The sequence below is a fragment of the Heptranchias perlo genome, unplaced genomic scaffold (genome assembly GCF_035084215.1).
Source record: "Heptranchias perlo isolate sHepPer1 unplaced genomic scaffold, sHepPer1.hap1 HAP1_SCAFFOLD_62, whole genome shotgun sequence".
In the NCBI taxonomy this organism is placed as follows: Eukaryota; Metazoa; Chordata; class Chondrichthyes; order Hexanchiformes; family Hexanchidae; genus Heptranchias; species Heptranchias perlo.
In genome coordinates, this window is record NW_027139644.1 from 3,558,039 (window position 1) to 3,572,401 (window position 14,363).

Genomic DNA, 14,363 nt, shown 5'->3' on the forward strand with positions numbered 1-14,363 from the left:
CTAAATCTCATTTCATACTCCATCCCCTACACTTCCCAGGGGATGGAAAGTACATTTTATATTAGCAGCACAGACCCATGAAATGATCATAAATCTAATTCTGAGATGATATTTTATTGATAATCTCACCTATTAAGGCAGCATTTGCTTTGCAGACAACACATGAATTGTTGATCAAAATGGCGGCACTAAAGAGCTCAGCTTGACTATAATTAACTGACCACAAGGCAAAATGGGCAAAGCTGGAAATCAAAGGAACTTCTGTGGAACTGATCAGGATGTGTGTACTTCACATAAATGGTGAGAGAGAGAGAGAGAGAGAGGGAGAGAGAGAGGGGAGACAGAGAGAGGGAGAGAGAGAGGGGAGACAGAGAGAGGGACAGAGAGAGAGAGGGGAGGGGGAGAACGGGAGATGGAGAGAGTGAGAAAGAGGGAGTGAGGGAGCGAGAAAGAGGGAGAGGAAGGGAGATGCAATTAGAGAGAGACAGAGACAGAGACAGAGAGAGGGAGACAGAGAGAATGAGAGAGGGAGAGTCAGAGACAAAGAGAGAGTTGGAGAGAGACAGAGAAAGAGAGACAGAGAAAGAGAGACAAAGGGGAAGAGAGAGGGAAAGGGCGAGAGAGGGAGAGAGGGTGGGAAAGAGAGGGAGAGAAAGAAGGAGAGACAGAGAGACAGAGCCGGAGATACAGAGAGAGGGAAGCGAGGGAAAGAGAGAGACAGAGAGAGAGACAGACAGAGAGAGTGGCACAGAGAGAGATAGAGATAGAGAACAGGAGAAAGACAAAGAGAGAGGCAGGGAGAGAGAGACACAGAGAGAGTGAGAGACAGAGAGGGCAGAGAGAGGGAGAGAAATAGATAGATAGAGAGGCAGAGGGAGAGAGACGAGAGCCAGAGAGAGTGACAGACAGAGAGAGAACATAAGGACAAAATATATGTACCAATTAGAAAAGTGCAGAAATAAAGAAGGGCAGAGAGAGTTACTCAGAGACGGAGAGAAATAAAGAGTAAATTATTAAGACAAGAGAGAAAAATAAAGAGAGAAAGAAAGCATATCTATCTATCTATATATATATATATATATATATATATATTTATATATATATATATATATAATGAGAGAGAGAGACACTGCCAAATAATTACAAAGTGATAGGAAACGAGAGGTAAATAGACAGATGAAATCAATTCAAAATAACTAGACACTGAGAGAGAGTCAGAGCAGAAGAGTTTCAGACATAAAACGACAAAGAGAAAGAGAAAAAGAGGAACAGAAAGCAGGGAGAAAATAGAAAACAGGAGAGAGGAGGAGAAATACAAAGATTAAAACAGAGACTGAGAGAGATGGAATGAAATACTGAAACAGATTCAAAGAAGAGATCGAGAAGTCAAATAGAAACAGAGAGAAAGAAGTAGACAGAAGTAGAGCTGGAGAGAGTGAGAAGCAAACAGAATGAAATAAAGACAGATGGAAAGGGAAGGAGGAAGAGACAGATAGAGAGAAGGAAAAGGGAAAAGTAGATCCACAGACAGAAACAAAGAGAGAGGTGATGCCTGGACGCTGCACAATAAAGTCACTCAGCCTTGTGTACCTGACCCTGACCATTACTTACTGCAGGAGTTTCCCAGCTGCTCTGTGTGGTAAAAATTCATCTGATAAACGAAAGCCTGAGACTAAATCGGCTTCAGCATGTCTGAAGGAAAAGGACGATTAAAAGGTGGAAGGGCTGTTAGAAGGATTGTTAATGACACGTTGTGAAAGACCACACAGCAGAGGATAGATCACCCGAGCAATAATAACGATTCCAGGAGGGCTAGAGATGGTTTGAACTCCTGCCGGCTTGACTTGGTTACGTTGTGGACACAGAGAGAAAACAAGTGAAGTGTCAATCAATCGTGGGTTGCATTTGTAGGAAACTATTTTTGATAAGCTAACGCCCCAGAGGTGTGGTTCGATGTTACAAAGAAGCTGGGCAGAAGTTGAGTGTGGAGAGACACAGATCCACCAATGCCGCTCCAAACTCACCTTTCACTTCCTGGCAGCACCACCTCACCTGGAATCTTCCTGACTGCTCGCTACCTCCCAGCTTGATGCCTCGATGCTGGTTTACAGGTTGCCTGTGAAGCAAATGACCTGGATGCCAGAGTAAGACAGGCTACACTACAACAGTATCCATCACAACGCCTGGAATCTTCCAGGCAAGCTTGAGTCAACCATACGGATATAACTTTCGTTATCAGCTTAGTGGAAGATAGATATTGGATTTCCAAACGGTTATGCATTTTGGGAATTCAGAATAGAAGATAAGAATGTGTAGTTTTGTTGGTGTTAAAGCAATTCTAAATCGGGTATAATCCCAAGATGTTGATTAAATTCAAATGTAAAATTTTCTAGTACATTAAGAATAATAAATTATTGTTTTGTTCATAAAGCCATGGTTTGTGCCTGAAGATTCTTTAGGAGAAAGAGCCCATTATTTAAATATAAATTTTAACCTTTTTAGAGATAAAAAGTCATTGCCCCAAATTAAAGTGTAAAATCACTTTGCACCTTTTTGCTCCTCCATCTGTACCATGTGTAACTTTCCCAGTGAGCTGCTGGATTCTGTAATAAATCACAAAGTACTCTTACCCCTTCTGCTGTGTTACTAAACTGGACAGGGTCCCACAGCACTCTCCTGTTCTGTTACTCTTACATGCACTGTTATTGTTTCAGATTAAAGAAAAATATGAATAATAGAGAAATGAACCAAATGCCTGATCAGACCTGCATTCAGATTGAGTCCAATTTTACTCTGATTTATTTAATAGAAGCTAGAATTTCAAACTCTACACAAAATGGCTCATTTGACTTTTCCTCCGAATGTCTGGTCTCTCCTTCTCCATAAGCATTCCGCCCAAATAATCAAATGTTAATCCTTTTTTTTTGCAGAAGTTCACATTTTGGTCCTTGATTTCCTCACTGCTCCGCTGTCTTTGTGTTAAACACCAGCTAGTGCCAGTCTCACTCCGTTTGTATCTTTAACTATAGTTCAACAGTGATTTAACAGTAACAGCAAATGAACCCTCTCCATATCTCACACCACAGCTCGCTTCATCTTGCCCCTCATAAGATGACTGCGTTATTGGTGGCCATTAGGTTTCAGGATCAAGGCGCCCAATTTGTTTAAGCTTCATGGCGGCCAATTTGTTGAATATGACCATCTTGTCCCCCTGCAATTTGGCCGCCTTGCCCCTCAGTTAAATGGCCGCCTTGCCCCTCAGTAAGATGTCCAGCTTGCTCCTCAGTAAGATGACTGCCTTACTGGTGTCCATTTTGTTTCAGGTTCATGATATTGAAGTTTTTGTTCATAGTTTTAAGGTTTCATGGTAACTATGGCACAAGAGGAGGCCTTTCGGCCCACTGTTCCTGTGCCAGCTCTTTGAAAGGGCTGTCGAATTCGTCCCATTTCCCCCTTTGCTCTTTCCCCACATTCTTTATGGAGGCTTTGTAATAGTAGTTGTATTATGCAAATAAATATATATGTAATAATGCAAATTGATGCTGTCGTATTTGCTGTAAGATATAAATACAAGTTGTTGTCGATAAAGATTGTCTCTCAATCTTTTACTACTTAGATTCTTCTCCTTTATAAACTGGGCTTTGTTTCTGTGTAAATGAATGTTGCTGAGAGATTGTCCCTGTAACTGAGTGAGGGATCTTGCCGTGCGTTCGTTTTTTTAAAAAGCTTTTTGCTTTGACTCTTTTGAATGTCATGAATTTGTTTGAACTCTTTGGCTGATTGGAAAAAGCCACAAACTGTAAGTTGACCACAAACTGCAGGCTTTCTCTCCACAGGACACTGACCGAGGTCTTTAACACAGACTGCACCCAATGGGACTCACATGAGTTTTGTCTGGGTCACTGTGGTGTCACAGGTTGCTGTGGGATAACTGGGACACTGCAGGTCCACTGGGGTATTTTGGGATCACTGGGACACTGTGGGATCAGTGGGATCACTTTGAGAGAACTGGGGCACATTGGGATCAAGGAGACACTTTGGGATCACTGCGGCAATATCACTGGGTGCACTGTAGGGTATCTGGGTCACGCTGCGATCACTGTAGGATCACTGGGACACTGTGGATCAATGGGGCACTATCACTGGGTGCACTGTGGGATCACTTGGTCACTGTGGGAACACTGTGGGATATTTAATTATCCAGATGGGCCGAATGGCCTGTTTCGGTGACGTGCGGAATTCTATGCAATATTTATATAAAGATATATTGTGTTGTATTTTATGTTAAAAAAAGTAGCTGTTGTAAAGCAGAAATAGTAGTCGGGCCGAATGGACACTGTACTGTGCTGTACTTTACATTCGATGTTAAATATATATACGTAGAATATCACATTATGTATTGTATTATATTTTCTACTCCAGAAGTTGTTGTCAAATAAGAAATTCAGAGGAACTTCTTTATCCAGATGGGCTGAATGGCCTGTTTCTGTGTCGTGCTGTATTCCATGCAATATATATATATATATATGTATATATAACGATATGTACGGGGTTAAATTCGATAACCTCCGAATCCGGGCGCGGGGGGCGATTAACCCCCACGTGATTAACCTGCACCCGGTCGTTGAGATGCGGACAGCCCGTGAGATTGGTGCTGCCTGGTGATTGACCTGATTCCTGCGAGCAGTCAGGCCTGGCTGTGCTGTTGAGCAGATTCTCACCAGCAGGGGTGCCCCGATATTGCGTGAGTGGTTCGCACCTCTGAAAGGCAGCCTGCACCTCACAAAGTCAAACATTTGATTCAGATACAAACCTCCGGGGTCACAGTTTTGATTGGCAGCTGCTTTTGAATAAAACAGACCATTGCTTAAAATGACTGGCTCCCAGTCACTGTTTTGAAGGCATTTATCAGCCTATCTTTTTCAAACTTGTAAATCTGTTTGGAATCTCTGAGAATATTAATCAAGTCGACAGCTTCCATAGTTTGTGAGACAAAGACAACAAAGAACCAGGATGTTCGAAAGTTCGGTCACAGTTTCGTATAGTATTTGTGAATTATTTATTATTTTATGTTCCAAGAAGGATCTGGTTGATCTTTACTGTAAAACTGTTGTCTCACTGCTACTATTTGTTTATTCTCTTACTGTTTCATCAATTTGTTTCTCAGTTCAAGTCTAAAACAACCTCCAGTGCAATGTGAATCTGTCACCCTCTGAAGAGCAGGCACGATTAGGCACTGGATAGAACGAGTGGGCTGAGATAATCTGAAGGGGTTTCACTGTTCATTACCTGGAGCCCTTCAAATGTTACATTGATATCAGGACAAGCGGAAACACTGAGACATTGGGAGTGAAGCCTCACCTAACAGAGGAGCTGCTTTTTCAAGCTTAGAAATACAGCTGATTTTAAATCAGCAAAATTTCACTTCATTAAAGTAGACAAAAGGGCAACTATCTCTGAACTGTCTCCACGGTGTGAAAAACACGGACATTTTACTGATCGGGGAATAATGATCTTGTTCAAAAAGTACAAAATAAAAATCAATTGCAATCTTTTTAAAATAACGACCTGATAGAAAGCATTCTCCACCCAAACAAAAGCACGAAGCATTCCCAGGACATTGCGAGATTATGTGAGTGGGCAAAACTGTGGGAAATGGAGTTCAATGTGGGGAAATGTGAGGCCATCCATTTCGGATCTAAGAAAGATAGATCAGAGAGTTTTCTAAATGGTGAGGAGCTCGGAACTGTGAAGGAGCAGCGAAATTTAGGGGTCCAAGTACAGAAATCATTAAAAGCTAGTGGACAGTTACAAAAATAATTTAAAAGGCTGATAGAATGTCGGCCTTTATTACAAGAGGGCTGGAATATAAAGGGGTGGAAGTTATGTTCCAGCTGTACAGAGCTCTGGTTAGAGCCCATCTGGAGGACTGCATTCAGTTCTGGGCACTGCACCTCAGGAAGGATATATTGCCCTTGGAAGGGCTGCAGCGCAGATTCACCAGAATGATATCGGGGCTAAAAGGGTTAAATTATGAGGACAGGTTGAATGGACAAGGCGAGTATTCCCCTGAATATGGAAGATTGAGGCGTGATTGAATTGAGGTGTTTAAGATGATGAAATGAGTTTTTAGGGTCGATAGAGAGAAACTACTTCCTCTGTTGGGGGAGTCTGGAACAAAGGGGCATAACCTTAAAATTAGAGCTCGGCCGTCCAGGAGTGATTTCAGGAAGCATTTCTTCACAAAAGGGTAGTGGAAATCTGGAACTCTCTCCCACAAAAGTCTGTTGAGGCTGGGAGTCAATCCGAAATTTCAAAACGGAGATTGATAGACTTTTGTTCGTCAAGGGTATGAAGGATTCTGGAACCAATGTGGGTAGATGGAGTTAAGATACAGATCAGCCATGATCTAATTGAATGGCGGAACAGGTTGAGGAGCTGAATTGTCTGCTCCTGTTCCTATATCTCAAGCTCGTGTGGCTGAATGAACTCCTCTTCTTCCTATGTAATATGCGCGAGAGGCTGAATGGCGTCCAGATCCTGTGTAACAGTCTCGAAGGGCTGAATAGCCTCCTCCTCTGCCAATGCAACAGGCTCGAGGGGTTTAAAGGCCTCGTCCTTTTCCAGGGTAATACGCTCGAGGTGCTGAATGGCCTTCAGTTCCCATATAACATGCTCGAGGGCATGAATTGCCTCCTCCTGTTGCTATCTGACAAGTTTGAGAAGTTGATTGGCCTCCAGTTCCTGCAGAACAGTCTTGAACAGCTGAATAGCCTCCTCCTTTTTCAATGTAACAGGTTTGAGGGACTGATCGGCCTCTAGTAACAGTGTCACGGGCTCGAGGGGCTGAATGACCTCCTCCTGTAACTGTGTAACAAGCTCGAGGGGCTGAATGGCCTTCTCCTGTTCCTGTCGAACAGCCTTGAGGTACTTGCCGCTATTTCGTCCAAGATGGCTGCCGTAATCGCCGCCATTTTATCCAAGATTGCCGCCGTATTGAATACAAATTGTTGTTGTTGTATCAGTTGTTGTGATGGTGGTCTAAATACAAAGACTGCCACCCTGGGAGCACTCTGGGGATCTGGGTGCACTCTGCGATCCCTGGGTGCACTCTGGGATGACTGGGTGCACTGTGGGTTCAGTCAAGAGTCACTGGGACATTCTGGGGTCAATGTGGGATCACCGCGGACAATCTGCAGCAATTTTCTTCAAGATGGCCGCCATACTTGCCGCCATTTTGTCCAAGGGTGTACACCAAACCTGCCGCCATTTCATCCAAAATGGGATCACTCTGGGGTGACTTGGTTTAATTCGAGATCCCTGGGTGCACTTTCGAATGACTCTGGGGTTACTGGGTTCATTCTGGGATCACTCTGGGGTGACTGGGTGGAGTCTGAGTTCACTGGGTGTAAGCTGGGAGCCCTGGGAGCATTCTCGGATTACTTTGCGGTGACTGGGTGCATTATGGGATCAATCTGGGTTGACTGGATGCAATCTGGAATCCCTGGGCGAACTTTGGGATGAATCCATGGTGATAGGGTGCATTCTGGGATCACTGGGTCCACTCTGGAATAAATCTGGGGTGACTGGGTGCACTCTTAGATGCCTGGGAGAACTCTGGGATCACTCTGGGATCAATCTGGGGTGACTGGGTGCACTCTAAGATGCCTGGGAGAACTCTGGGATCACTCTGGGATCTATCTGGGGTGACTGGGTGCACGCTGGGCTGCCTGCGTGCGTTCTGGGATCACTCAGGAGTGACTGGTTGCACTCTGGGCTCCCTGCGTGCTATCTGGGATCGCTATGGGATGATTGGGTGCACTCCGGTATCCCTGTGTGAAAATAGGGATGACTCTGAGGTGACTGGGTGCATTCTGGTGTACTGAGGGGGTCACTGGGACATTCTGGTGTCACTGTGGGATCACTTGGGACACTCTGCTGCTCACTTGCCCACATATTGTTCAAGAATGCCGTCGTACGTGAGGCCATTTTGTCCAAGTTAGTCACCATGTTTGCCGCCATTTTTCCAAGATGGCCACCGTACATGCCGCCGTTTTGTCCAAGATGGTCGCCACACTTGTGGCCAATTTGTCCACGGTGGCGATTGTACTTGCCGCCATGCTGACCATGTGCAAATACACATACATGTATAATATATACAGATATATGATATATATATATATATATATATATCAAAAATACAAGTTTTTGTTGTAGTCGTAATTATCGTCGTGGTGGTCTAAATATGAAGACTTCCACTCTGGGATCACTCTGGTGTGACTGGGTGCACTCCGGGATCACTGGGTGCAATCTTGGGTCCCTGGGTGCACTCACGAATCCCTGGCAGCACTCTGGGATCACTCTGGGTTGACTGGGTGCATTCTGGAATCCCTGGGTGCACCTAGGTTTACTCTGGGGTGACTGGGTGCACTCTGGGATCATTGGTTGCACTCTGGGTTCACTGTGGGATCACTGGGACATTGTGGGGTCACTGCGATATCACTGGGGACACTCTGTGCGGTACTTGCCGCTATTTTGCCCAAGATAGCTGCCATTTTGTCCAAGATGGCCAACGTACTTCTCGCCATTTTGTCCAAGGTGGCTATCCGACGAATGCAACTTGTTTTTGTAGAAGTAGTGGTAGTTGTTGTGATGGTGGTCTAAATATAAAGACTGCCAGTTTGGGATCCCTCTAGGGAGACCTGTGCCTCCCCCAGAGGAGACCGACCGAGACCTTCTTCCCTGAAGGGGACTGATGGAGGCCTCCCCCAGGGGAGATCGGCCGAGGCCTCCTCAACAGACTGCACCCAAACAGGGCCCACGAGAGTTCGGTCTGTTTATTGCCCTGGGGTTTAATTTCCTCTCTGGGCCCTGGTTTTGGGGCCTCGGTTTAACATGTTCCTGTTCGATTGTGACCGTTACGATTTAACCAGGTTAAAGCCTGGGGTTAAAGTAGCCCGGCCTGCAATGTTATACAAACACGTTAACCCAGAGTGAGACAAACAGGGGCCGAGAGGAGATTAACATCTGAAACATGAACCCCTGTCCGGGCTTAGAGGGTTTGTTATAATCTCAAAATGATGCTTGTGTTTTGGGGAGATGGGACAACTTTGAGGGGACAGAGCGGCCATTTGAGGGGTTTTGATGGAGTAAATAAGGAGAAACTGTTTCCAGTCGCAGGGGGTCGGTAACCAGAGGACACAGATTCAAAATAATTGTCAAAAGATCCAGAGGTGACATGAGGAAGGATTATATTTTATGCAACGAGTTGTAATGATTTGCAATTCACTGCCTGAAAGGGAGGTGGAAACAGATTCAATAGTAACTTTCAAAAGGGAATTAGTTAATTACTAGAAAAGGAAAAATGTTTTGGCCACGGGGAAAGATCAGGGTAATGGGACCATCTGGTTAGTTTTTTTAAAAGAGCCGACACCGGCACGATGGGCCGAACGGCTTCCTTTTGTGAGTATCATTCTGTGATTTTGCGACGGGTTCACGTTGGCCATTTTGCGGCAGGTGTATGGCGGCCATTTTGCGTTGTATTTCGGGAGGCCATTTTGTGGGGTCCCAGCTGAGCTCTTTCGCTCACAGTCCCTCTCACCATTTTGTGTAAACTGCATATCCAGCCTTCCGAGTAAGACCTCGCCACACATACACGGTTCACTGGTTCAAACAGTCAGGTCTGCGATGCCGCTTGGAGGAGGAGGGATTACATTTCCTGGAACCTTTATTCAATATTTTAAAACACGAACACCATTTTAAAAAACTAACGAGCCCAGGCCTGAGCTGAAGTAAACGGAGGGGTTTTATTAACACAGCACACGGACAACAACTTACATTTATATTGCACCTTTTTAGTCGTAAAACGTCAGAGGGCGCTTCATTGAAGCGATTCATGTGACACCGAGCCACACAAGGAGGTTATTAGGACAAGTGACCAAAATCTTGGTCAAAAAGGTAGGTTTTAAGGAGCGTCTTAAAGGAGGGGAGAGAGGCGGAGAGGTTTATGGAGGGAATTCCAGAGATTAGGGCCCAGGCAGCTAAAGGCACGGCCGCCAATGGTGGAGCAAAGGCAATGGGGGATGTGCAAGAGGCCAGAATTGTAGGAGCGCAGAGATTTTGGAGGGTTGTAGGGTCACAAGTTGCAGAGTCCGACTCCTCATTGGGAGAGACACATACTGTACAGAGGGATACTTGTTACCCTGCACACTTCCTGTCTGTACATTGACCCAGTTACCATGTCCAATTTAACAATCAACAGTATTTTTCCCCTTGTGTATTAGTTATCATGTCTAATTTAACTACAATCTGTAACTTTATTCCCCTCTGTATCAGTTATCATTTTCATTGTAACAATCAGCTGCAATGTTTTTACTTCTATGATTCTATGGAGATCAGGGAAAGAAAAAGAACAAATAAAAACAGAGCATTAGGGAGAAACAGAACAAGGGAGAGAGGGAAACCGATAGAGAGAGGGCAAGAGAAACAGACAGCTCTTCCTCTCTCTAGAAAGACATGGGGAGGGAAAGTGCAGACTGTTTCTATCGCGGGATAACTGCGGCTTAAAGTGCTCTGTTAGATCAGGCAGAGACTCTCTTTCTATAATGGGGGGAGGGGCTGCATCTGAACATAGAGTCAGACACACACTATTTGATAAACAGGTATGACATTTGCTCCCCGTTTTTAGCAGACAACCAACAAGGATTTTTTTAAAAATTTGTTTCAGATATATTGAGGTTGATTTAATGATGCCAATGGAGGATTGGATAACTTGAGGAGACGTGGAGCTGTGTCCTCTCCTCACTGGGCAGACTGATCCTGGGTTTGAACCTCGACAGATTCGGCTTTTCCTATCCTGTCCCTTACCGTCATGATGCACTGATTTAGTTCTCAGTACTGAAACTAGGGTCTTCTCCGAGACCAGATGCTGTCACTCTGAGATCTTCATGTACATTGAACCTTCAATCCTATTCATATCCTGACATCTGTAGCGTGGCTCATTCATACAGGTAGATTTAGATTTCATTCCATACTCGTGTTAGCTGTGGTTCAGTGGGAGCACAATCGCTTCTGAACCAAAGGGTTTTGTGTTGTAAGCCCGTTAGAGCGCTGGTATTCAGTGTCCCAACAAATACATGGCAAGGGACCAGATGAACCTTTGACCCCCTTCACCTTACCTCCTCACGAAGGAACCGTCTGGGTTGACCCTCCCAGCCCATGTCCAGAAGTGAATGATGCTTAATATTGCTCGCTGAACTGTCTTACATCTCCCAGTTCAGATTGAATGGGTTCACCTCACCGACCATCAATTAGGATCCCCACAAGCTACTGAGTGAATGGATTAACATTTTCTTACCAAATCTTCAAAGAATTCAGACAGCAAATCATGCACAACAATGGTTTATTGTCTTGATAATCACAATTATCATTATTTAAACACTGAATATACCAATAATAAGTAAATTATAGCAGTTGTATACAGAGTCAAGTAGCAATTTTAATAACAAGTAATATGCAGATACTTAACACAATGAATAAGCGATTGTAAAATCAGCTGAGAGTATCATCGTAATTCAGCATTAGCTGGATCACTGATTATCACATTATAGTTTAGATCAGTGTCTGAGATGACCGCAGATTGGTGAGATTAATGTAGGATTCACTATCTAAATATCTGACAATTTAACCCCATGAGATCGCCAGGCTAAGGAATAGATTAGAGAATAAATTCACCTCGGGCGTCAGAGCAAAGTGGGCGACAGCGAATCAGTAGCTCGTTTTCAACACTGCCTGATTCTATTTTCCATTTTAATGCTGCGTTCACCGATGAGATGTTAAAGCAGGGCACACTTTGCTTCAGTGGATGTAAGACTGCAGCCCCAGCCTGGACCCTTCCAGTCTCTACATTGACGCAATGTCCCACTGCAGCTCAGATTGAGCCCCACACTGGTCCCTTCCTGTCTGTACATTGACCCAGTGTCCCACTGCAGCCCAGACTGAGCCCCACCCTGGGCCCTTCCTGTCTGTACATTGAACCAGTGTCCCACTGCAGCCCAGACTGAGCCCCACGCAGGGCCCTTCCTGTCTGTACATTGACCCAGTGTCCCACTGTAGCTCAGGTTGAGCCTCACCCTGGGCCGTTCCTGTCTGGACATTGACCCAGTATCCAACTGAAGCCCAGACTGAGCGCCAACCTGGGCCCTTCCTGTCTGTACGTTGACCCAGTGTCCCAGTGCAGCCCAGACTGAGCCCCACCCTGGGCCCTTCCTGTCTCGACATTGACCCAGTGTCCCCCTACAGCCCAGACTGAGACCCACCCTGGGCCCTTCCTGTCTGTACATTGATCCAGTGTCCCACTGCAGCCCAGACTGAGCCCCACCCTGGGCCCTTCCTGTCTGTACATTGACTCAGTGTCCCACTGCAGCCCAGACTGAGCCCCACCCTGGGCCCTTCCTGTCTGTACATTGACCCAGTGTCCCACTGCAGCCCAGACTGTGCCACACCCTGGGCCCGTCCTGTCTGTACATTGACCCAGTGTCCCACTGCAGCCCGGACTGAGCCCCACCCTGGAACCTTCCTGTCTGTACATTGACCCAATGTCCCACTGCAGCCCAGACTGAGCCCCACCCTGGGCCCTTCCTGTCTGTACATTGACCCCGTTTCCCACTGTAGCCCAGACTGAGCCCCACCCTGGGCCCTTCCTGTCTGTACATTGACCCAGTGTCCCACTGCAGCCCACACTGAGCCCCCACCCTGGGCCCTTCCTGTCTGTGCATTGACACAGTGTCCCACTGCAGCACAGACTGAGCCCCACCCTGGGCCCTTCCTGTCTGTACATTGACCCCGTTTCCCACTGCAGCCCAGAATGAGCACCACCCTGGGCCCTTCCTGTCTGTACATTGACCCAGTGTCCCACTGCAGCCCACACTGAGCCCCCACCCTGGGCCCTTCCTGTCTGTGCATTGACCCAGTGTCCCACTGCAGCACAGACTGAGCCCCACCCTGGGCCCTTCCTGTCTGTACATTGACCCAGTGTCCCACTGCAGCACAGACTGTGCCCCACCCTGGGCCCTTCCTGTCTGTACATTGACCCAGTGCCCCACTGCAGCCCAGACTGAGCCCCACCCTGGGCCCTTCCTGTCTGTACATTGACCCAGTGTCCAACTGCAGTCCGGACTGAGCCCCACCCTGGGCCCTTCCTGTCTGTACATTGACCCAGTGTCCCACTGCAGCCCGGACTGAGCCCCACCCTGGAACCTTCCTGTCTGTACATTGACCCAATGTCCCACTGCAGCCCAGACTGAGCCCCACCCTGGGCCCTTCCTGTCTGTACATTGACCCAGTGCCCCACTGCAGCCCAGACTGAGCCCCACCCTGGGCCCTTCCTGTCTGTACATTGACCCAGTGTCCCACTGCAGCCCGGACTGAGCCCCACCCTGGAACCTTCCTGTCTGGACATTGACCCAATGTCCCACTGCAGCCCAGACTGAGCCCCACCCTGGGCCCTTCCTGTCTGTACATTGACCCCGTTTCCCACTGCAGCCCAGACTGTGCCCCACCCTGGGCCCTTCCTGTCTGTACATTGAACCAGTGTCCCACTGCAGACCGGACTGAGCCCCACCCTGGAACCTTCCTGTCTGTACATTGACCCAATGTCCCACTGCAGCCCAGACTGAGCCCCACCCTGGGCCCTTCCTGTCTGTACATTGACCCCGTTTCCCACTGCAGCCCAGACTGAGCCCCACCCTGGGCCCTTCCTGTCTGTACATTGACCCAGTGCCCCACTGCAGCCCAGACTGAGCCCCACCCTGGGCCCTTCCTGTCTGTACATTGACCCAGTGTCCCACTGCAGCCCAGACTGAGCCCCACCCTGGTCCCTTCCTGTCTGTACATTGACCCAGTGCCCCACTGCAGCCCAGACTGAGCCCCACCCTGGGCCCTTCCTGTCTGTACATTGACCCAGTGTCCCACTGCAGCCCAGACTGAGCCCCACCCTGGGCCCTTCCTGTCCGTACATTGACCCAGTGCCCCACTGCAGCCCAGACTGAGCCCCACCATGGGCCCTTCCTGTCTGTACATTGACCCAGTGTCCCACTGCAGCCCAGACTGAGCCCCACCCTGGGCCCTTCCTGTCTGTACATTGACCCAGTGCCCCACTGCAGCCCAGACTGAGCCCCACCCTGGGCCCTTCCTGTCTGTACATTGACCCAGTGTCCCACTGCAGCCCAGACTGAGCCCCACCCTGGGCCCTTCCTGTCTGTACATTGACCCAGTGTCCCACTGCAGCCCAGACTGAGCCCCACCCTGGGCCCTTCCTGTCTGTACATTGACCCAGTGCCCCACTGCAGCCCAGACTGAGCCCC

At 47.4% G+C, this 14,363-nt stretch overlaps 1 protein-coding gene across 1 annotated transcript in view; it reads right to left on the reverse strand.

Moving 5' to 3' along the window:
- Nucleotides 1-14,363, reverse strand: part of LOC137317439 (NACHT, LRR and PYD domains-containing protein 3-like) — a 79,655-nt gene that overhangs the window by 24,463 nt on the left and 40,829 nt on the right. The window contains 1 exon segment of the mRNA XM_067980786.1: nt 8,008-8,121. Within this exon segment, the coding sequence (XP_067836887.1) occupies nt 8,008-8,121 (114 nt within the window).